The 22370-nt window shown below is 35.9% G+C and overlaps 2 protein-coding genes across 2 annotated transcripts in view; one reads left to right on the forward strand and one right to left on the reverse strand.

The window, feature by feature from the left end:
* The window catches only part of LOC106872413 (pancreatic triacylglycerol lipase), a 76244-nt gene extending 64755 nt beyond the window's left edge, over positions 1-11489 (forward strand). Inside the window, exons 9-11 of the mRNA XM_014919409.2 lie at positions 4225-4351; positions 9934-10125; positions 11219-11489. Coding sequence (XP_014774895.1) covers positions 4225-4351; positions 9934-10125; positions 11219-11297 — 398 coding nt within the window. The 3' untranslated portion in view covers positions 11298-11489. The remainder of the gene's footprint in view (positions 1-4224; positions 4352-9933; positions 10126-11218) is intronic.
* Positions 11490-14211: 2722 nt separating this feature from the next.
* LOC106872406 (cytochrome c oxidase subunit 5B, mitochondrial) overlaps positions 14212-22370 on the reverse strand; it is a 26319-nt gene continuing 18160 nt past the window's right edge. The window contains exons 3-4 of the mRNA XM_014919403.2: positions 17612-17711; positions 14212-14465 (exon numbers count right to left, since the gene is read on the reverse strand). Coding sequence (XP_014774889.1) covers positions 14353-14465; positions 17612-17711 — 213 coding nt within the window. The 3' untranslated portion in view covers positions 14212-14352. The remainder of the gene's footprint in view (positions 14466-17611; positions 17712-22370) is intronic.

Raw genomic sequence — 22370 nt, forward strand, 5'->3', positions numbered from 1 at the left:
ATTATCGCTGTGAAAACAACATCCATTCATGAATTTTTTTTTGTTTTTTCTTAAATACATGTTTTACCTGTGAATTTGCGTGTGTAAACTGGGAATGCATACAATGAGTTTCTCTGCCCTAGGTGTACGGAAAAGACTCGGCGAGAAATGGAAGAAAATTTGAAGAAAGAAGAAAAATAACATGATAATAATAATAATAATAATAATAATAAATGCCCTGATGCAGTACCAGGCAGTGACCATCATGGTTTCTGATCTTAATTGATTGGAAGTGTTATCATGTACATTGTTTTGTCTTGGTATAAAAAGATGGGCTACAGCAAATATTCTGCTCAATACCACAGATTTGCTTGTCAGTTGTTTGACCTTGACCAGTTGAGCATGTCCCTTGGCGGCTGACGATATGTGCATCTCTCATCATGAGCAGATACAGTGGGGGAGCATCATAGCCATGTGTTGTGAGGAATTCTTTGGGGTTTGAATAATTCACCTTTGGAAACATGGGTGTTTTGCTCAACATCCTTAAACAACCCTTATTCAGGGACCTTTTCAGCGGGATGGGCTACTCAACCTGAAGAAAATTCTATTTGGGCTCCACCTGCGAGGTCATGCGCTGTTTACCTTGATATGAGATCACCATGTCGCACACATATGGTTGTGATGCATGTGCCTGGTGTACCCTTATCAGACGGGTAGTCATGATGGGTATAATGGGCTTCGTATATTTTACCCCAGTGTCACTTTGATGGCATGCACTGCTCTCTCACTCAATAATAATAATAATAATAATAATAATAATAATAATAATAATAAATACAACCCCCTTAAGTACAAAATAGCCTGGCTATGGAAAATAAAGAAGGTGAAGATAGTGCTAATTATTGTTGGGTTCTTGGGAACAGTATCAGAAGGCATCAAGAGGAATATAAAGGAAATTGGGATAGAGTGCCCAGTAGAACTGTTAAAGAGTGGGCAAAACCGTTGCCCATATCACAAACGAATGCTGTAGACTTGCCCAAAATCCCAACAAGTTGTGGTGATATAATAAATTAGCAAAAGTGCTACATTGGAAACTGTTCAAAAAGTGAGGGCTAGAAAGAGGCAAGACATAATATGAGCACAAACCACAGAGAGTGGTGGAGTCAGAGACTTGCAAAATCCTCTGGGATTTCCCAATTCAAACAGATATGCTATATAGTTGATGTTGTGTGTCCCTTAGATCCATGAATAGTCAAGAAGGAAGGCAAAAAGTAAATATATACAACCCTCTTAACTACAAAACAGACTGGCTATGGAAAATGAAGAAGGTGAAGATAGTGCCAATTATTGTTGGGTTCTTGAGGACAGTATCAGAAAGCATCAAGAGGAATATAAAGGAAACTGGAATCGGGTGCCCAGTAGAACTGTTACAAAAGGTTTGTCTCCTTTGTACGGCCAGAATAATCAGGAAAGTAATAGACAGTTGAAAAGCATGGTACTGTAGGCTGCAAGCCCACCACACATGCAAGAATCCATGAGTTCAAACAAAACCTGAGATAAAAAGAAATTATAATGATAATAATAATAATTAATAATAATAATAATAAAAATAATAATCAGTTATTAGTTGATAAAATGATAATTAGAAATCATAGATGCAGATTAATGGAACTGATTACAAAAAACATGACATGGTACCACACAGATGTTTGAAAAAGCAAAAAACGGAGAAAATGCTTAATGAAAGTACGAAACATTGGAATACTGAATTAATCAGAGGAAAACAAAGACTCAGAAAAGTGAACATCAGATGTGGAATGTTCCAAGGTGATAGCTTACCTCTGTTACTATTTATATTGGGCATCACACACTCACTATGATACTACGGAAAGTTCAAATAGCTTACGATTTGGGAAAAGGAAATGGTCAGAAAAATCATCTCCTTTTCATGGATGATAAAAGAGTTTATGTAAAAAATTTAAAAAACTGCTTGAAAGGCTTGTACATACTATTTGCATTTTCTCAAATGATGTAGGTATGGAACTTGGGATAGAAAAGTGTGCTGTGTTGAAAATGAAACAAGGAAGATTTAAAAGAAGCCAGGGGAATTGAAATTTCAAACGGGCAAACAATGAGAGCAGTTGAGAAAGGGCAGTGGTATAAGTACTTGAGAATACTGGAAGCAGATGAAAAAAAAAAAAAAAAATGAAAAAATGAAACAAATTACCAGTTAGGAGTACACAAGGAGAGTAAGAAAATTATTGCAGTCAAAACTGAATCCAAAAAATCTTATCGAAGCAATAAATTCAAGAGCAGTACCCTTAATCATATATGGAGCTGGAATTATAGACTACACCAAAAACGATATAAAAATTAGAAAGTTGTTGACAATGTATGGAGCCCATCATCTGAAAGCTGGTATCAACTGGCTGTATTTGAGGAGAGACTAGGGTGGAAGAAGCTTAATAGCAGTAGAAGAATGTGTACAGATGGAAAGAAAAAGCCTAGTAGATTATTTACTGAGCAGCACAGAAAAACTACTAAAGACAGTGAATAAAGAACAGGTGATCAATCGTGTAGTAACAGAAAAGGACAAGAATGATATACAAAGAGAGTGTGTTAGGCAGATTGATGAGAAACCTCTGCATGGCCAATTTTGGAGAGCCACTGAAGACATATATGGAACAAATCCTGGTCTTGGTTAAAAAAGGGGCAATTAAAACAAAAAGAAACAGAGACCTTAATTGTAGCAGCTTAAGATCAAGTGATAAAAACAAACAACTTGAGAAAAAATATATATCGAGAGAATGTATCAGAAAAATCTAGAGTCTGTGAAACTTGGAATGAGACAGTGGCACACTTGGCACACATTGTGGAAGAATGCCCCAAGCTGGCACAAGAAGAATATAAAAAATGGAGGTATGACCAGGTGGTAAAAGTTTTACACTGGAAACTTTGCCAGAAATGGGGATTTGAAGCTGGAAATTCATGGTACAATTATCGAGTCGAAAGAGTACTGGAATTGGAGAAATGTAAGATTTTGTGGGACTTTCCTATTCAAATGAACAAGAAGTTAAAAGATAATAGACAAGATAAGAAGCAAAGTTGTTTACTAACCAACCCGTCATTACAAATTAAGAAATTGTGGTGGGGACGGGGGTGGGATTAAAATTTTGAAAACATGATTTCATATTAACCTCCTTTTATACAATGAAACAATACATAGTTTGTGATCCTTCTTAAGAACAGAAAGCACTTTTTTTTTTTTTTAATACATATTTTACCTGTGAATTTGCGTGTGTAAACTGGGAATGCATACAATGATCTTCTCTGCCCTAGGTGTACGGAAAACACTCAGCAAGAAATGGAAGAAAATTTGAAGAAAAAAAAACAACATAATAATAATAATAGTTGTATAAAATACATTCAAATAATGACTTATGTTTATTTGTGATTGTTTCGAGAAATGTTTTTTCACTTAATGTAACTGAGTTGGCGATCATGTGTACATATCATATGTAACCAATCATTTCATGCATCTCATGAATTTAGTTCATATACATATATATGCATTCATTCAGTTATAGTGCACCTGAGTATCATATACAATAAGCTCAATACTATTATTATAAAATGCTGTGCCATGGCTGGAAAATTCATAATATAAAAAAGCAGTTTATTTATGTAAATGTTCTGTGCTACATTTACTGCCAATCTTTTCTACTATGTTTATGTACATCATCTTTTAATGTCCATCTTCCATGCTGACAGAGGTTGGCCATTTGGTAGTATCTGACAAGTCAGAAGCCTATATCATGGTCCAATGTCTGCTTTGGCATGGTTTCTACAGCTGAATGCCTTTCCTAATGCCAATGACTTTATATAGTATACTAAGTGCTTTTTACACGACATCAGCACTAGTGAGGTCACTGTTCAGTTTGCAATACTAAGTTTACAAACTGTAAATTGTTTTTCATTTAGGCACAAGGCCGGCAGTTTGGGAGGAAGGGGATTAGTCAGTTACATTGGCTGGTTCTTTATTTTATCAATCTCAAAACAATGAACGGCAAAGTTGACTTTTGGGTATCTGAACTCAACACAGAAGAAATACCACATGGCATTTTCTTCAATACTCTAAAAATTCTACCAATCTACAAGCCTTTTGTCATATATTATATATTATATTATAAATTAATAACAACCATAATAACATCTTACATTTTCTCTTTTTGCTTTATTTTATAGTGATGCATTATAAGATCAACTTGCGTCTTGGTGCATCAATTTACCGTGGAAATATAGCAGAAGGAAAACTGTATATCCAGCTTGTGGGTTCTGATTCCAAGACTGATGTAATACAGATTACTGATGAGTAAATATTCAAATACATACATACACATATGCATATGTACATGCATACATACATAGACACACACACACACACATGTGGCGCACACACACACACACATATATATGTGTCTAAAAATCCACAAGTCATAAAAATACAGGCACTCATATATTGGTTAACAGACCTCACACTATACCATTTCTTTTAGTTTTTTCTGATGGTTAACAGGCTTTTCTCAACTCCTGATATGAAACTGATTGGTAAATCGGTTGATATGAGAATATAATATTGTGTTTTATTGTTGATAATACTGAATCACACACACGCACAAACACTGACTCAAGCTTACTGAGGTGCTACTGGAAATCCTACTCCAGCTCTTCCTATCAGGGTTCAAAACTTCAGGGTGGTTATCTTTAATGAATGCACAATAAAAGGTAGGTCTGGTGAAATTGAGGAAATACTCCAATGTGGATGAGTAGATGTGTGCTGTATACAAGTGTTAAGATGGAGGGGAGCCTCAACCAGGCTCTTCACAGACAAGAAACAGGCAGATAACTTCTTCTGGATATATAAGAGTGTATGGGTGGTGTTGGTATTCTATTTAAAAAAAAAAGTGGGGTAGATAAGGTAATTGAGGCCATCAGAGTATGTGACAGAACTATTAAATTTGGACTCATCATAGGTAATACTTCAGTGACAATTATCTCCACATATGCATCATATTCAGGGTTGGCAGATGAATAGGAGTACTTTTATGAGGTCCTTCTGTAGACTTCCTTAATAACAGACAATGGCAACTTCATTATCAGAGCTGTTGATTTTACTGGGCATGTTGGACCACAGTTATGGCTTTACTGGAGTATGTGGTGGTTTCAATAAAAGTAAAATAATTAAGGAAGGACTGAGACTTCTGAAGTTCTGTGATACAAATAATCTCATAATCTGCAACACAAACTTCAGGAAATCACTTAAGCCTCGAATTACTTATCAATCAGGTGAGCACTCAAGCCAGAGTGATTTTATTCTCACCAGGAAATGGGATAGGTAGATGATTGCAAAATCTTTCCCAAATAAAGAACGAACTACTCAACATAGATTAATGGTGAATGGCTTCAAAATAAGAGCTACTCTAACACAGACAAAACAAAAAAAAAAAAAAGATTCAGAAAAGCAAGACCTGGTAGTTGAAAGAATTCTCTGTTGGACACAGATTGAGAGGTGTTAATTGGCACTTATGACTGTTGGGAGAAGGAGACAGAGACATAACTTGAAGCTAAAATTTACTGTATTATGGAACAATCTGCTGCAGGCTACAGGCCAAACTTGTGGCTGGTGCAAAGACATAGCCAAATGCAAGGTCATATGGTGATGGAACAGTATTGTACATAACAGCAAAGAAATAGGTTTGGAAGGACTGGAAGAAAGGGACCATCAGGTAAAAATACCAAATAGCTAAAAATAAAGCTAAACATCAGGTTCTGAAATTATTCAGAACCAGCACTTCAGTTTTTCTCTGCCTGCTTACTTGTCTGACTGCTTGTCTGTCTGTCTGTTTCTCTCTCTGTAAATATCATCCTTGTTGTTGTCATCGTCATCCTCATCATCATATCATCATTTTAACATCCATTTTCTATACTTGTATGGGTCAGATGGAGTATACTGAGGCAGATTTTTTATGGCTGGATGCTCTTCCTATTGCCAGTCCTCAAATGTGTTGAAGTAAAGTAATATTTCTCTATTGCCAGACATGTTTTTGCAGAATATTGGAAATGAATAACATTGCATGCCTGACAGTGATACTCATTTACAATTGTCATGAAATATCAAGACAAGGAGACATAAACATATATACATAAATACACACACACATATATACATACAGCATGGAAAACAGATGTTAAATGATAACGATGATGATGATGATGATGATGATATATTTTAGGAAATTAAATGTTATAGATATATGAACAACTGATAGATACATAGATAGATAGATAAATAGATAGATATCTATCGATAGATAGATAGATAGATAAACTAAATGGATTTTTCTCAGTTTCTATCTACAAAATCCACTCACAAGGCTTTTGTTTTCCCTGAGCTATAATAGAAGACATTTACTCAAGGTGTCATGCCTGTACCTAATGATAATGATACTGCAGCTGCTGCTGATGTGTGTGTGTGTGTGCGTGCACAAGTGGATGCGCACACGTGTATACATACACGCATATAAAGATCTCTGCTATACATTTGAGAGATTCTGATTCAGTCTACTGAAACATTGTCACACATTACTGAATTACAAAAAAACCTAGAATTTGTCAATATACGGATGTGATTTAGTGAGGGAGGTGAAGCAAAGTGTAGATTACGAGGAACAATAGATTTAACACTGTTACAACCCATATATGGAAAGTAGAAGTAAAAAAATGTCTGCAAGGATTGGATAAGTTAAATTTAATTTGTAGGTAGGGACAATGTAAAACAACTGACTTGCTTGTTTTCATACAAAAGATGTGATTAAATTGAATAATGGAGGTAGGAGTGAAAAGGCAGGTTACCCATTAAAAGGAAGTAATTATTTTGATGTGTCTGGGGAGAGTCATATTGTCTTAATGCCTTATTATCTAACACACTCACCAGTTCGATTTCCACTCATTTATTATTTATGTATATTTTTCTTCCAAAATTTTCTTAGCTTCTGCAACCCTGTCGATGTATGTTGAGTCAACAAGGTAGCAAAAGCAACAAAATTTTGGAAGAAAAAAATATAAATAATAAATGAGTGGTAATTGAACCGGTGAGTGTGTTAGATAATAAGGCATTAACGCAATATAACTCTCCCCCAGACAACAAAATTTGCTTCAACACATAAATTCACATAAAGAGTCTTGCAAATAAGATACAAAAATGAAGGGAAGTAATTAAATTACATTTTTGGGACTAATGATATTGAATTTTAAGTTGAATCTATTTAAAATAATTAATTATATAAAAACAGAAAGGTAAACATAATTAACTATTTATAAACAGGAAGATAAAAATAAGTCAAAACTAAATAATTAAATAAATTGGTGGATTAAAAAGTAACTTCATTTTTATTATTGTCTTTAAATAATTAAGAGTCTGGTGTCAGTTAGCTAAGGATAATTGTTTAATGATTAAATTCAAGTAAGTTTCATCCATTAGTATTTAAACAGGCCATATCTGGCCCAAATATTCTACATGTTTTATGTTCAAACCCTACTAAAACGTAATAATTGCCTCATTAAAATCTCAAAGCTACAAGATAGTGCAAGATTAATTCAAAATATAGGTGCAGGCATGGCTGTGTGGTAAGAAGCTTGCTTCCCAACCACATGGTTCCGGGTTCAATCCCACTGTGTGGCAACTTGGGCAAGTGTCTTCTACTATAGCATCGGGCTGACCAAAGTGTTGTGAGTGGATTTAGTAGACGGAAACTGAAAGAAGCCTGTTGTATATATATCTATGTGTGTTTGTGTCCGTGTTTGTCCTTCACTCGACAACTGGTGTTGGTGTGTTTACCTCACCATAACTTAGTGGTTCAGCAAAAAAGACAGATAAAATAAGTACTATGCTTAAGAAATAACTCCTGGGGTTAATCCCTTTAAAGTGGTGCTCCAGCATGGCCACAGTCAAATGATTGAAACAAGTAAAAGAATAAAATAAGAATTACTTTTGACAATAATGTGAATGCTAAAGGGTTAAATTAGATATCAGGTGAAAGAAAAAAGAGAACATTAAAAATTCTTATTTCAGTGAATTAATCATATTTCCAAGAGACTAGAATAAGATATAAACTTTAAATTCTTACAGCATACATCCTTCTGAATTGAAAGCTTCTGACCTAGTTGATAGGGATGTTTGGCTCATGAGCATAAGTTTGTAGGTCCTCTTCCCAGGCTTGTTGACTCACTGGTTCTTGAGCAAGGCAATATATTTTACATTGCTTCAATCTACTTAGTTGCTATGTATACCAGTTGGGTACTGGTGTGGCCCATTCACCATGCAGCTGTGACATCTTAGCTGTTCCTACTGAGCTTGATGAGCTTCAGGGATGACTACATAGGCCCCTAAATTAGCAAAAGCATGGCACATGTTACTGAGCCAACAAACTGTATCTAATAATGTATAACCTGATATTTTTGTTAGCCAGGTGATGCTGGTGATGTGGTTATTACAATATTATGAGGTAATATCTATCCCCACTTAAATGTGGAATTTTCTGTTAGAACAAACTATATTGTGGTAGTTACATTACATCATACAAGCATACACACACACATTACCATCATCCACTTTTCCATGCTTGCATGGATCATACTGAATTTATTGAGTCAGATAAACTATGGCCAGATGCCCTTCCTGTCGCAAACCCTCGCCACTTCCATCTTGGTCAAACATATATTCCTGCAAGACTAGAAACAAATACACTGCCTCTATGACTGATACTTACAGCTATCACATGATATCAAGACAAGGAGACAAACACACACACACACGTATATATGTTATGATGTGGTGTTTTCTACATCTATAATGTGTGACTACTGTTGTGATTGTAGCTGTTGTATCTACTCTAGTAGCCATGATATTTTCTTGGTATCGGATACAGTGTATCTCTTCTATACCAGAATGGTAATACACCACTTCGTCACATTGTGCTATTGCTGATAGCTCTGCAAGACACCAACTTTAAACTACCTGCTATCATCATCATCATCATCGTTTAACGTCCGCTTTCCATGCTAGCATGGGTTGGACGATTTGACTGAGGACTGGTGAAACCGGATGGCAACACCAGGCTCCAATCCAATTTGGCAGAGTTTCTACAGCTGGATGCCCTTCCAAACGCCAACCACTCAGAGAGTGTAGTGGGAGCTTTTACGTGTCACCCGCACGAAGGCCAGTCAGGCGGTACTGGCAATGGCCACGCTCAAAATGGTGTCTTTTATGTGCCACCTGCACAAGAGCCAGTCCAGGGGCACTGGCAACGAACATATAACTTACACTTAACTCCAACAGAACTTGTACAACTCTACAATGATTGACATACGACTCTCTGTACTGGTTGACATCGTCTTACTTTATGGTGGCTGGATCATACTACTTGTCCCATGGTGGGGGGGTTACCATTTCCACTACAATATACATACATATATATATATATTTACATCCATATGCACATGCAATGACACACGTGCATACACACATACTCCCAAATCCACTCACAGGCTTTTATTGATCTGAAGCCCAAGTCACTTGTCCAAAGTGCCATGCAGTGGGGCGGAACACAAGACTATATGATTGAGAAACAAGCTTCTGAATCATGCAGTCATATCTGCACCTGCTCTCTCTTTCTTTATGTGTGTGTGTACTTGTTTACATTGAAGTTGATGTAATTCTGAGTGGATTACAAAACATCTGTAACCTCTACAGAAATATTAAAATTCTTATTTTTCTTTTCTCTTACCTTACCTTGTTTTATTTGCCTACACACACATATATGTATGTATATTATCTCTTTCTCTTTGTGTGTGTGTGTGAATATATGTATGTATAATTTTCTATCTTTTTTTTAGTAATATCAAGTTGGATCCTGAAAAGAATTTATCATTCTTGGTGAAGAATACACAAAATCTTGGAGAATTAGTTGAGCTGAAACTGAAATGGAAATATGAGAAAAATTTGTTTAAACCTTGGACTTGGATTAGCAATCCTCCTAAGAGTATCTTAGTTTTCAAACTTGCAGTCACAGATGAGAAGGCAGTCCAGTAAGTGGTGACCTTTCGCTTGAGATTTTTGTAATTTATTTGTGACTACAGTTGGAAAAGCTGACATTGTTGATGTCATAATTATTGTTAGTTTAGAACACAGATTATAGTCTTCAAATGAAGGTCTGGTATATGGTCTGTACCAAGTTATAGACAATCCCTTATCATTCCTATTGTCAGAAATATACTGATTCTCCAATTGGAAACATGTAAACAATGACACAAAATAAATGTTCAGATGTTTACAACAAAAGATATACGAAGGATATACCACAAAATGAATATAGTGTTCACCATAAAATAATCAAATTGCATACCCTGCAATAAACCACCATCTGTTGATACAGACAGTATTGTATTTCACTTAACTAAGACACAAAATATTAGGAGCAATGGCTCTGTGGACTACACCAAGTCATTTGACCAACTATCAACATGTCACAGGTCTGACATGTAACAATGTAACAACATAAACCAGTAATATCCTTGGGTTGAAACAAGTTATTATACACTTTATTTGCTCAAAGGATATTTCATGATGTGACATGGTACAAATTACCCAGCAGCAGTGAAAGTTGTTTAGTCCTAGTCTTTGATCCAACTGACCGACTATCAAATATGCTCCAGATGTAATAATCCTGTCTTTTAATCAATATACCCTTTATTTTAATCTAAAATGCCAGTGCAAGGTTCGAGGGGTTGATATTACGAGCAGATTGACTGATCAACTAGAAGTTTCTTTGTGGGCACATATTAGTGATAATACTAGAGTTATTGTTTAGCTCCCAGTCAATTCTCACCAAGCAGACCCATAATCAAACATGTTCCAACAATGACCACCCCCACGATTTAAACCAGACACAGATCATGCAGAACTATATTACCCAATATGCTTTTCCTTTTCCAAGAATGTGGTGTTTGATTTGAGGTAGATTTAGCTGCTATTTCTAGCAGCTTGTGTGGGTACATACTGGCTTTCTTGCTGATGTCCACCTAGTTAGACTGTGGCAATGCTTAGTTGTAAACGCTGTAAAACATTGTGGATTCTGTCTTTTTGTTTAAGAGCTTAATTTCTCTTGATTTTTATTTACAGGAAAACGTTTTGTCATACATTGTACACCGACATCAAACATGATTACCTACAATCCTTCAAACTAAGCAAGAGTTGCTGATAAATATGTGAAAGATAATTGAATCAACGTTGTTTTATAAATATATTGTATCAACATCTCAAGCTTAAATTTTAAAATAACATTTTCAGATAAACTTTGTTTAAATTTGTTATGATGCACATCATAATTTCATACTGCTTTGCAGAAAAAAATTATTTTCTAAATGGTACAATAAATGATTGTTTATGTAAATGTGGTTATTTATTTCCTGTTTATACTAATGAATTATTCATTACACATTGAAAAGAAATTAGCTTTCTTTGCACATTTGTGTAAATATATTTTTATAATTTTTATACCCATTAATACATCATTATCATCATTTTAATGGCTACTTTTCCATGCTTGCATGGCTTAAATGAAATTTGTTAAGGCAGATTTTGTTAGCCTTTTATTATTGGTCTTTGATACAAATAAACATTTTATTTGCTTTTGATATATTTGTATCATTAGCATAGAAAGTAAAAATGGCAGTTTGTATAACCAAAAACGTCTGCAGGAGCTTAACATAAAAAGTAATAACTCCAAAGCAGTTTCTTGAGGTATTCCACTCAAAATTATTCAATCTTTTGAAAGGGTATCATTTACTGTTGCAACAGATTAATTTCCGTCTCTTATTAAAAGTCATAGCACTATTCTCCTTATTTTCCAATTCTGCAAAAATCATACAATTTGTGATGTATCATTTTCCATGCTCAACTTTGTCAAAAGCCTTCACAAATTTGAGACAAACCATATCTACACTTGACCAATACTTTTGATCTCTGGCCTTTGGTGGTGGTGACATTGTTCCTTTCTGTACCATTAGCAATCCCTCTTCTTGGTACCTCTTCCCTTGTTACCCATTCTATACTGCCAACATCATATCTTGCCACTATGTCCACTGAATGCCCTTTCCCTCTGAGCATATCTTCCACCAACCCAATTGCTGATGTACCATATATACTCGTGGATAGGTCACAACCTTAGTTGTCAAAGTAGGTATTTGCAGTTGACTCTCAGATAAGTTACCCTATAATCTGAAGAGTTACATAGCTCTCTTTGACTTCTTAAATATAACTAATATTGTCAAATATTCACCTTTATTTCAAAACTTTGCTTACAAATATTAACATTTTTGTGGAAGTGATTTTATGAAAGTAGTAGAATTGATAAGAAAAAAAAAACAAGTACCAACTCAACAAAAATGTCAAGAATTACAAACAGAACAGAAAAAAGTGTTACATAAGAAAAATCTTTATTCATTTAGATATAGTTTTTAAACTCCATCAGGATTGAAACTCAAAAGTTCTTCTTCTGGACTACTGATACGCTGCTGTTCAGATCCTTGTGATGTCAAGTGGCTAGGTCGCACTTTATTTTTATTGAGATTTTGGGTAAAAAAAATGTGACCTATCTGCAAGTATATATGGTAATTCACTATATCCACCTCTATGTACCTCTGACCGTCACCCAACATCTTCACATTTTATTTCTCATGTATCTAGATTTATTACACTGTTTTTCCCCTCTCCTTTCATGACCCACTGCTCTTTTCCTTACCTTCTCCCTAACAGACTCATTGTCCATGCTGCCATCAATGTTCACCATTCACTTCTCACACTCTTGAAAACATACCTACCCAACCAACCATCCTACACTCTCCGCTCTTATTCTGTCCACCTTGTACCTTGAGAGTACATCCTGACATATCACCTTTCTGTCCCTTTTCTGCTGGGATACCTATGTGTCTCCTCTACAAGACATTTGTTCCTCTTCCTGTCGTACTTGAACCTCTCATCATCTGGTATAAAGCCACTCTCCTCAATACTGCACCCCCTCACTGCCAAAGAGTCTTGCCTTATAAGTTACTTGGTGACCCCACTAGTGCTGGTACCATGGAAGAAAGGACACCCAGTACACTTTGTAAAGTGGCTGGTTTTATGACTAGCATCTAGCCCAAGAAACCAAGCCAAAGCAGACACTGGAGACCAAAGTAGCTCTCAGGCTATCTTGTTGAACCACCGAACCAATGCCAGCATTGAACACAAATGTTAAAGAAGATGATGATGATTGATTTCTTGTTTGACCTTAGCACAATTTCTCATTTGATTCCTCCTATTATTGCTACAACTAACAATGGTCATCATTTAACATCCATTTTTCATGTTGGCATGGGTTGGGGTTTTGGAAGAATTTTTTTCATCTTATTCACAGCTGAATTGATTGATTATGGTACTTATAGTGTCCTTGTGGGGTACATCACAATTAATCATAAGGCAGTTTTCATCAAAATGCTCAAAAGTTCATATATATATATTATGAATTATTTGGAACTATGATGTTAATTCTATGCAGTGAAAAAATAACCTCCAATTCCAAAAAAGAAACTATGAATAATCTCACTGCACATATACACACATTATTATTTTAACCTTTAGTTTTCCAGCCTTGAATTTGTCAAGGCAAATTTTTGATGGTCAAATGCTTTTCCCATTGCTCATCCTCACCCGTTTCCAAACAAGCTAATATTTCTCTTAGTCTCAACACGTTTTCACAAAAGACTACAAGCAAGCACCACTGCTTGTATGTTGGTGTTGCTTATTTATAACATCTGCATGATATCGAGGCAAGTAGACAGTCATAAACACATATATATGATGGGTTTCTTTTCAGTTTCCATCTACCAAATTCACTCCCTCAGCTTTTGTTGGCCTAGAGCAGTAAATAAGACACTTAACTGAACTTGGAACCATGCATGTAGTTGGAAAGCAAACTTCTTAACTACACAGTCAGCCAAGCAGTGAATAAAAAGAAAATCTACATAATCAAATTTTTGATGAACGTGTCTTTTGGTGTTAGAAGCAAAATGCTTTTCAAAGAGAAAGCACCACACTCACATACACACATCTGAAAATTGAAAATAAGCCAAAGATTTTATTCATTTTTTTTTATAATTTTATTTTATTAATGGCTTAAATTAACAAAATGGAAACTGTTAAAAAGGGAAAATAATATTGACTGAATATAGTTCTATGTCAGCTCTGTAATGTTTCCTACTGTCTGCATACATTTATCAATACTCAATAGGCTTCATTTCTGATAATTTAAACCAATACCCACATTGACATCGTTTCGGCTCTCCCTTGTACAGATGCATCCAATGTATAACTAATGATTCCTCTTCACCTGAAATGATAATGGAATATATTTTAGTGTGAAAGAGAGAGACAACAGCTGAATATTGTATACCAGAGTCTGTCAAACAGCAGAAATGTAGCATACGGAGGGAGTGTAATGCCATATGTTAAAGCAGTAAGCGTAGTGAATGAGGAAGATCTGTCAAGGCTAATGAGAAAAAAAGGAAAACGTGTTGTATATGAAATGTTAACTTGTATGGGAAGTAGAGCTCAAGTGATCTGATAGATAGCTAGTGTCTGAGAGTATTAAAAGCCTGAGAAGAAGTGCATAGGATTGATGACAATTGGTATAGGATATTCAACGTGACTGGCCAATGAGTGATGAATGAATGAAAAATATAGCATTTATTAAAGCAATACATGACTAGATAGTAGGTGTGTAGTGACAACAGGTCTACTGCTGTCTCCACACACCTAATAAGAGTCAAACAGTAGTGATTTTTCACCATAGATTGTTACTACTGCCTTAACCTTTGTTGCCAGGTATCGTGTGAATGGTCGAGTGTGTGTATGTACATATTGATAAATAAAGGTATACATGCACACACATGCACATTTGTCCAGAGAGGGATGCATATTCCATTAATTTTAAAATCCTTTACATGAAACATATAGAGTAGTGTTTCTCAATCTTTTTATGCCATGTCCAACTTTGATATTCAAAAAACAAATGTACCTCATCATGAACCGACAAAGTAGATTTGTATACAAGTTTTATTTATTTGTCCCTTACTTATGCACCAAACTGAAGTAATTCATGTCCTACTTAGAGAAATATTGATATAGAGGGTAATTCTGTTAAACACCATATCTGTACCTACCTATGTGTGCATTTGTGTATGTATGTATGTGTGCATTTGTGTATGTATGTATGTTTTTCTCCTTGTCTCCGTATTCTTTCTGTTGAAGAGCGTAGCTCGAAACGTCAAAGACTTTCCGTATTCCCGAGCGTCATACTAATATATCCTTTTGTTATTTACACCTCCTGTCCTCGTCTGTTGTTATTATTTGTATATTCTCCCATATATATATATATATATATAGTTATAATAATAATAATAATAATCCTTGCATGGAATTTATAAATATTCTAATGCATCGCTATGTGCGTTTCCACAAATTACATATTTCTTAAGATTATAGTCTGTATTCCTAGGATGATTATAGTGTAGTCCATGGTATTCATGGACATCATGTAGATCATGTTCATGCATTTAAATCATCCCAGGAATACAAACTATGATCTTAAGAAACATGTAATTTGTAGAAATGCACATTACGCATTAAAATATTTTTAAGTTCCATCTAAGGATTATTATTGTTATTACTACATTTATCCTACATAATATCAGCACAGCTTGGTGCAACCTCAAAAAACTGGTATCGCCAATTGGCATCATTAGGCTGTAGCTAGCATAATAGAATAGGAGCTTTTATATGCATATTCAAAACATTTCCCATAAACGAACTTAAAGAATAAATATATATAGATACACACACACACACAATGATCATTTAAGCTATTTTCCCATGAAGCATGGGCCAGTTAGTACAGTGAAGCAGTCTTTCTGTGTCAGGTGGCTTTCCTGTCACCAACCCTCACTTGTTTTCAAGTGCAGTTATCTTCCAATCTATTGAACAGCTAACAGTCTGGACATGTTTTATGTGAGGAACTGAAAACAAACAACACTGCTTAAGGAGACTTTTGTTTGCAAAAATTGCACATGTTAAGACATGTGAGGAGGCCGTGATACCCTTTCATGGTGGACTGGGAGACAGCAATACAGGCAAGAACCACCCACTATATATATATATATATATATATATGATGATGGGCTTTGTCAGTCTCTGTATACCAAATCCTTCACAGATACTTGCCCAAAGTGACATATAGTGGGACTGAACCCGAAATCACATGGTTGGAAGGCGGATTTCTGTACCATGTAGCCATTCTAGTTATGAGTATATGTGTGTGTGCCTATATATATAACTACCAATCTGAAACAGTAAAGAGCAACAGGTTCACTGACACGACTCAAACCATTTAACTATTGCTTACCAGGTAGTTGTATTACAGATTATGCTACCTTCCATCTCAATTTTTGGTGATATAAAGTATTACTGCTTTCTCAATTTTACTGCATTACCTCCTGTAAGTTATTTATCAGTTACTTAGCAATAGCAGGATAGTATGGCCTACTAATGTAAGTTCCGTGCCACAAACGGTGTTCCTGCTTTTCTGACTAGAAAATTAGGTAGGTAAATAAATGACAACATAAGGAGGGAGTAACATACAGGAAGGAGGGAAACACTTGAGTATATCAGCCAGTGTTTGGAGGAAAGTATTTATAATATTTCAATCATCTCAGAAAAAGATAAAGGAAATACTGACTTTATCCAAATTCAAATGTAAGACTTACAAGATTGTAATTAAATACCACAAGGTATTTAGTTGGACATTACTGATTTTGAAGCAACACTGTTAAACAAAAAACACAGTATTGCTGTTGAAATAATAAAGCTTCACTATGTATCAGAATGACTACATGTGTGAAAACAGTGGATTAGGGTTCTTTATGTAATACAGACAGAAAATAATAGTGTGAAGATAACAGATTAGGTTTCATTATTTATAACTTTATATAAATAAATACTCACAGAATGAAAGTAAACATACTTTATTATTTCACAGCAAAGATTAGTTTGGGGGATTCAATGAGAATATGCGAGCTGAAACTGGAGCATCATGATTTCAAACCTATTTAACAAATTAACAAGAATACGTGGTGAATGTGCTCACACCAGCCTATATGCTTACATCAGATGTGTATTGTAATGTTTTACACAGACACAAAGTTGGTTTGTATATTTGGTTGTGTGTGTCCTGTAATTTCCTATTAATCACATACCATAATTCTTAACTTCAGCAACAAGACCGGCCATTATAAATTTGACACTTAGAAATTTTTTTACTAAAATGTTACACTTGTTAAACTGGAGGGATAAACATTTTGGATTAAATTGGGTGGATTACCATTGATGAGAAAGCAAAGACTTTACCCACTGTTATAATTGTCAGTTAATTGAAACAATGCATAATATGGAAAAAATAAATAATTAAAAAGCTTTACTTACATATACATCCAACAAGCCGCATATCAAATAGTGATGGTACAAGGTTGGGTTCACCAGAAGTCCCTTTTCCCCTTTTCTTCACATTCATTTCAAAAGGATCCTAGAAAGGAAAATGAGACAGATGCCAAATGTGTAGGCATGATACACATTGCTATAACTGATTTCAGCCATATAGTTGTGACTATAACCTGAGGCAACATATATACAAACACATCACATACAAATTATATATTAGACAGTCACACAGTAATGTGAATCACATTATGCAATTACACACATACATGTATTATTACCATCATCGTTTAACGTCCGCTTTCCATGCTCGCATGGGTTGGACGGTTTGACTGAGGAGTTGCAAGCCAAGAGGTTGCACCAGGCTCCAACCTGACCTGACCTGGCAAGGCTTCTACAGCTGGATGCTCTTCCTAACGCCAACCACTCCGAGTGTAGTGAGTGCTATTTATGTGTCACCAGCACGGAGGCCAGTCAGGCGGCACTGACATCGACCACACCCGAATGGTGCTTTTTACGTGCTAGTCAGGCAGTATTGGCATCGGCCACAATTTCACTTGACTCAACAGGTCTTCTCAAGCACACGTATATTAGTATGTATTCACACACACACCTCTACATCTGCATAACATGTCACTTTTTGAGACATGTTCCATGCCAAGTGATGGATACGTAGACATTAAGTTTTTCCCCTTGGCATAATATTTAACTGTGTATGTATATATACTTGAAAGATTAGGAGTTATATTGAATTATTTCTCTCTTTTCAAATCCTACTGTTTTCATATAGATGTGTGTACATGTATGAGTGTATGTATGTAAGTGAAAATAAACCGGAAGCTTGTGAATGTCCAAAGATAAGGACAAACTCAGATGGAAAGCCACAACTTGAGATTATAAACCTGAACATTAGATATTTACTCTAACAAAAGGTACTAAGTTTTTTTAATTTGCCCATGTTTTACAATCTGTATACATATATATTTACATACATGTGTGTATGTATACTCACTTTTGGTGTGAACATTGCTTTAACTCTCTTATGAATTCAGTAGTAAGAATTGTTTTATACAGTTCAAATAATTTTCAAAATAATAAAGGATTTGGGTGGGTTTAGTAAATATACCTATATATTATTTATTGGGATATTAAGCTGTTTAGAATATCTTTGAAAGACGAGTGTTTACCAACTGAAAATCGTTATTGTTCATACAATTTTTGCAGACTCGTGTAACAGCAATTGTGGTTTTCTCACAATTAATTCCGGCATTTTTTTACTTTTCTTTTCAATTTATTATAAATCCTTTTCTAGAAACGCCAACAGTTGTAAGGCTATGATACGAAAATACTGACAACATACAAGTTGAAAAGCTTGCTGCTAAAGCTAATATGAGCATCAGCAAGGGACATAACTCAGACAAAAATGAGTTCTAGTCCTTGATTCATAATTTATTAAATCATTTATTTCGTATATTTATCTTTAAGTGTGATTGTATACGTTACAGTGACTCTAGGTTTGCTTTGATCTGTAATCAAACGCTTCCTGCTTTGAACGACTCCACACAGTTTTCAGGTAAAGTTACTATAAGTCATATGTCAGTGTGACCGTCTCGTTTTTATTATTATTATTCTGTGTCCTTCAATTTTTTTAGATGGCAGTGTAATTTGAAGGATATTTAGCTGTTATTTCTAGTAGGTACAGGTGCCTTCATTCATTGGCTGTGTGGCACAGGAGCTAATGTACTGACCAAAATACACCACTCTGCTTACACTAGATTACCCGACTAGCAAAATCGGATCTTTCTGATTTGACGGGCACCACTTGTTTTCGTTAAGAAACACTTTCAAACTTGGGATACTGGTAGAATGTGTCATATAAAACAACTTTTTCTCTTAGCCTTCTTAACAAAAATTTGTACATCGCAAGTTATTTCATGTTAAAGTTGTATTTCTGTAATTTCAATCAATCACTGACATCTATTCAGCTGAATACAGTTACTGCTGTTTTTGTAAACAATAATTTTTCGCCGGTGTCAAGAGAGGGTTAGGGTTATGGTTATGAGTTATAGGGTTAGGGCTATGAGTGAGGTTATGGCAAAAGTAATCATAACCCTAACCCTAAAGCTAAAACCAGTACAAACGCACGAACGATGTCATAAATAACAGTACCGCCGATAGTTGTTGTTGACAAACAACGGCACTAATTTTATTCAAGGGAAAAGATCCCATGACACCGTTAGAATATGTTGTTTACATTCTACGGCAGTAATTGTTTTCACCTCAATAGACGTCAGTGATTGGTTGAAATTACCGAAATACGACAATTTTTTACATGAAATAACTTCGAATACAAACATTTTTACCATTATTTACATTATTTACATTTGACGGATATTTGTCCTCATCTTGTTTGTTGTTAACACAACGTTTCGGCTGATATACCCTCCAGCCTTCGTCAGGTGTCTTGGGGAAATTTCGAACCTGGGTTCTCATTCCTAACGATGTTACTATTATTATATTATTATTATTATTATTATTACTATTATTAATCAGGTCGCTGCCGTGAATAGAACTCGGAACCTTGGGGTTAGTAGCCCGCGCTCTTAACCACTACGCCATATGTTCTATAACACAAAATATACAAGTATACGAAGTTTGAAAGTGTTTCGGTACCAAAAACACTACATAAAACATTAATGGAAAGTGTTGCCCATTATTTAAGTGTTGTTGTTTGTTTCTTCTCGAAACATGAATGACTCACAAGGGCCGGTTTCATTGGCGTACAGGTTCCCCACTTGGATGGGACACCGGTCCGAACTGGAACGTGGAAAGAGTGAGAGAAAGTTGGGGCGAAAGAGGCAGCAGAAGTTCGCCATTATCTTCTGCCGGAGTTGCGTGGAGCTTAGGTGTTTCGCTCATAAACACACACATCCCCACCGACCCCAGCCTAATCCATTTCTTTCCTTCTATCTCACACCTCCTATTCAGAGTGAAACACCGGCGGCATATAAACAGACCAGCCACCCGCTTTATCGTAAAAGCAATTCCCACCCCACTATTGGTTGGTGACCAAACGGTCACCAACTTCAGGCAACTGAAAACTACACCGAATTAACACGTGCAACATTCTATCTAGTAAGGAGTTGATATTGTTGTGAGGAGCTATTGATGTCCACCACCAATACATATTAAGACTCGAGTCATAAACCAGGGGTCGGGATCCAGGATCTTTTGCGAGGCTGTTGCCCAAAAGTTTCTTTAAAAAATACCATATGAGGTGGGAATCGAAATTCATAACAAATGGACCCATTTTTATGTATTCTTTGTTGTAGCAGAGCATATGCAAAGGGTAATGGTTTGAAACTGCTGGAAATAAAATAACAATTTTATTATATTTAGTGTTGGCTCGGCTAGAAAGTGTGTTGCCGGGACAACTAGGGCAACACCCCTGCATCCGCCACTGTAAACTGCCACGAATGATGTAATACGGGAACGAAATAGCATTGAATTGTAGCAGACAATACAGAAGGAGATATTTGTACTCCTACGTGTAAACTGTAAATTACTGCTTACTCATGTTGTTTTCAAATTTTGGAACAAGGCCAGCAATTTCGGAGAGGGAGGCGGTCGATTACATCGACCCCAGTTGTTGGCACTCCGTCGCTTACGACGTCGAGGGTTCCAGTTGATCTGATCAACGGAACAGCCTGCTTGTGAAATTAACGTGCAAGTGGCTGAGCACTCCACAGACACGTGTACCCTTAACGTAGTTCTCGGGGATATTCAGCGTGACAAGGCTGACCCCTTTGAATTACAATCGACCCCAAAAAGACGAAAGGCAAAGTTGACCTCGGCGGAATTTGAACTCAGAATGTAAGGATGGACGAAATGCCGCTCAGCATTTTCCCCGCCGTGCTAACGATTTGGCTAGCTCACTGCCTTCAAACTGCTAACCCATATTGACCACTAACAAACCAGCTAACTGGAATAAAGGACAGCTCTGTCCATTATTCCAGACATATTTAAAAAATAAGGCAACCACCGTCAGCTTTTCAACCATTCATCTTAACCAGAAAATGGTAAGAAGCCTCTCTGACCTATTCGAGTGCTTTGAATATTTTACTTCACTTTCCCAACCCCTACTCCGAACCTACCCCTAATCTACTCCACATATAACCTTGGCCTACATAACTCCCATTCAGTCTGTATTTAAATGATCATTTCTTCCTTTATTCATCGATTTGCCTTATCGTCTGCTTATTATCTATTTATCAGGAACTATCAATAAAAACACATTCACTGATTCTTTAATGCTGGTTCTCTCATTCAATTTATTCTATTCACTCCAGTTTATCTATTCACTTATTCGGTTATTCCGTTATTTATCTAAGATACTCTTCTTCCCCCTCTCCACCCCGTTCAGACATTTATCAATGAATGTTCTGTTCTTTTCTTTTCTTTTCTACTCAAGGCACAAGGCCAGAAATTTTGGAGGAGGGTGAGGGGAGGGGGGCAGCCGATTACATCGACCCCAGTGCGTAACTGGTACTTAATTTATCGAGACCCGAAAGGATGAAAAGCAAAGTCGACCTCGGCGGAATTTGAACTCAGAACGTAACGGCAGACAAAAAATACCGCTAAGCATTTCGCCCGGCGTGCTCGCCAGCCCGCCGCCTTCATTTATCAATGAATATTAGACGCGTCTCCCGTTTACCTACAACTCATGTTTTTGTTTTGTTTTTATCTT

The sequence above is a fragment of the Octopus bimaculoides genome, chromosome 8, assembly GCF_001194135.2.
Source record: "Octopus bimaculoides isolate UCB-OBI-ISO-001 chromosome 8, ASM119413v2, whole genome shotgun sequence".
In the NCBI taxonomy this organism is placed as follows: Eukaryota; Metazoa; Mollusca; class Cephalopoda; order Octopoda; family Octopodidae; genus Octopus; species Octopus bimaculoides.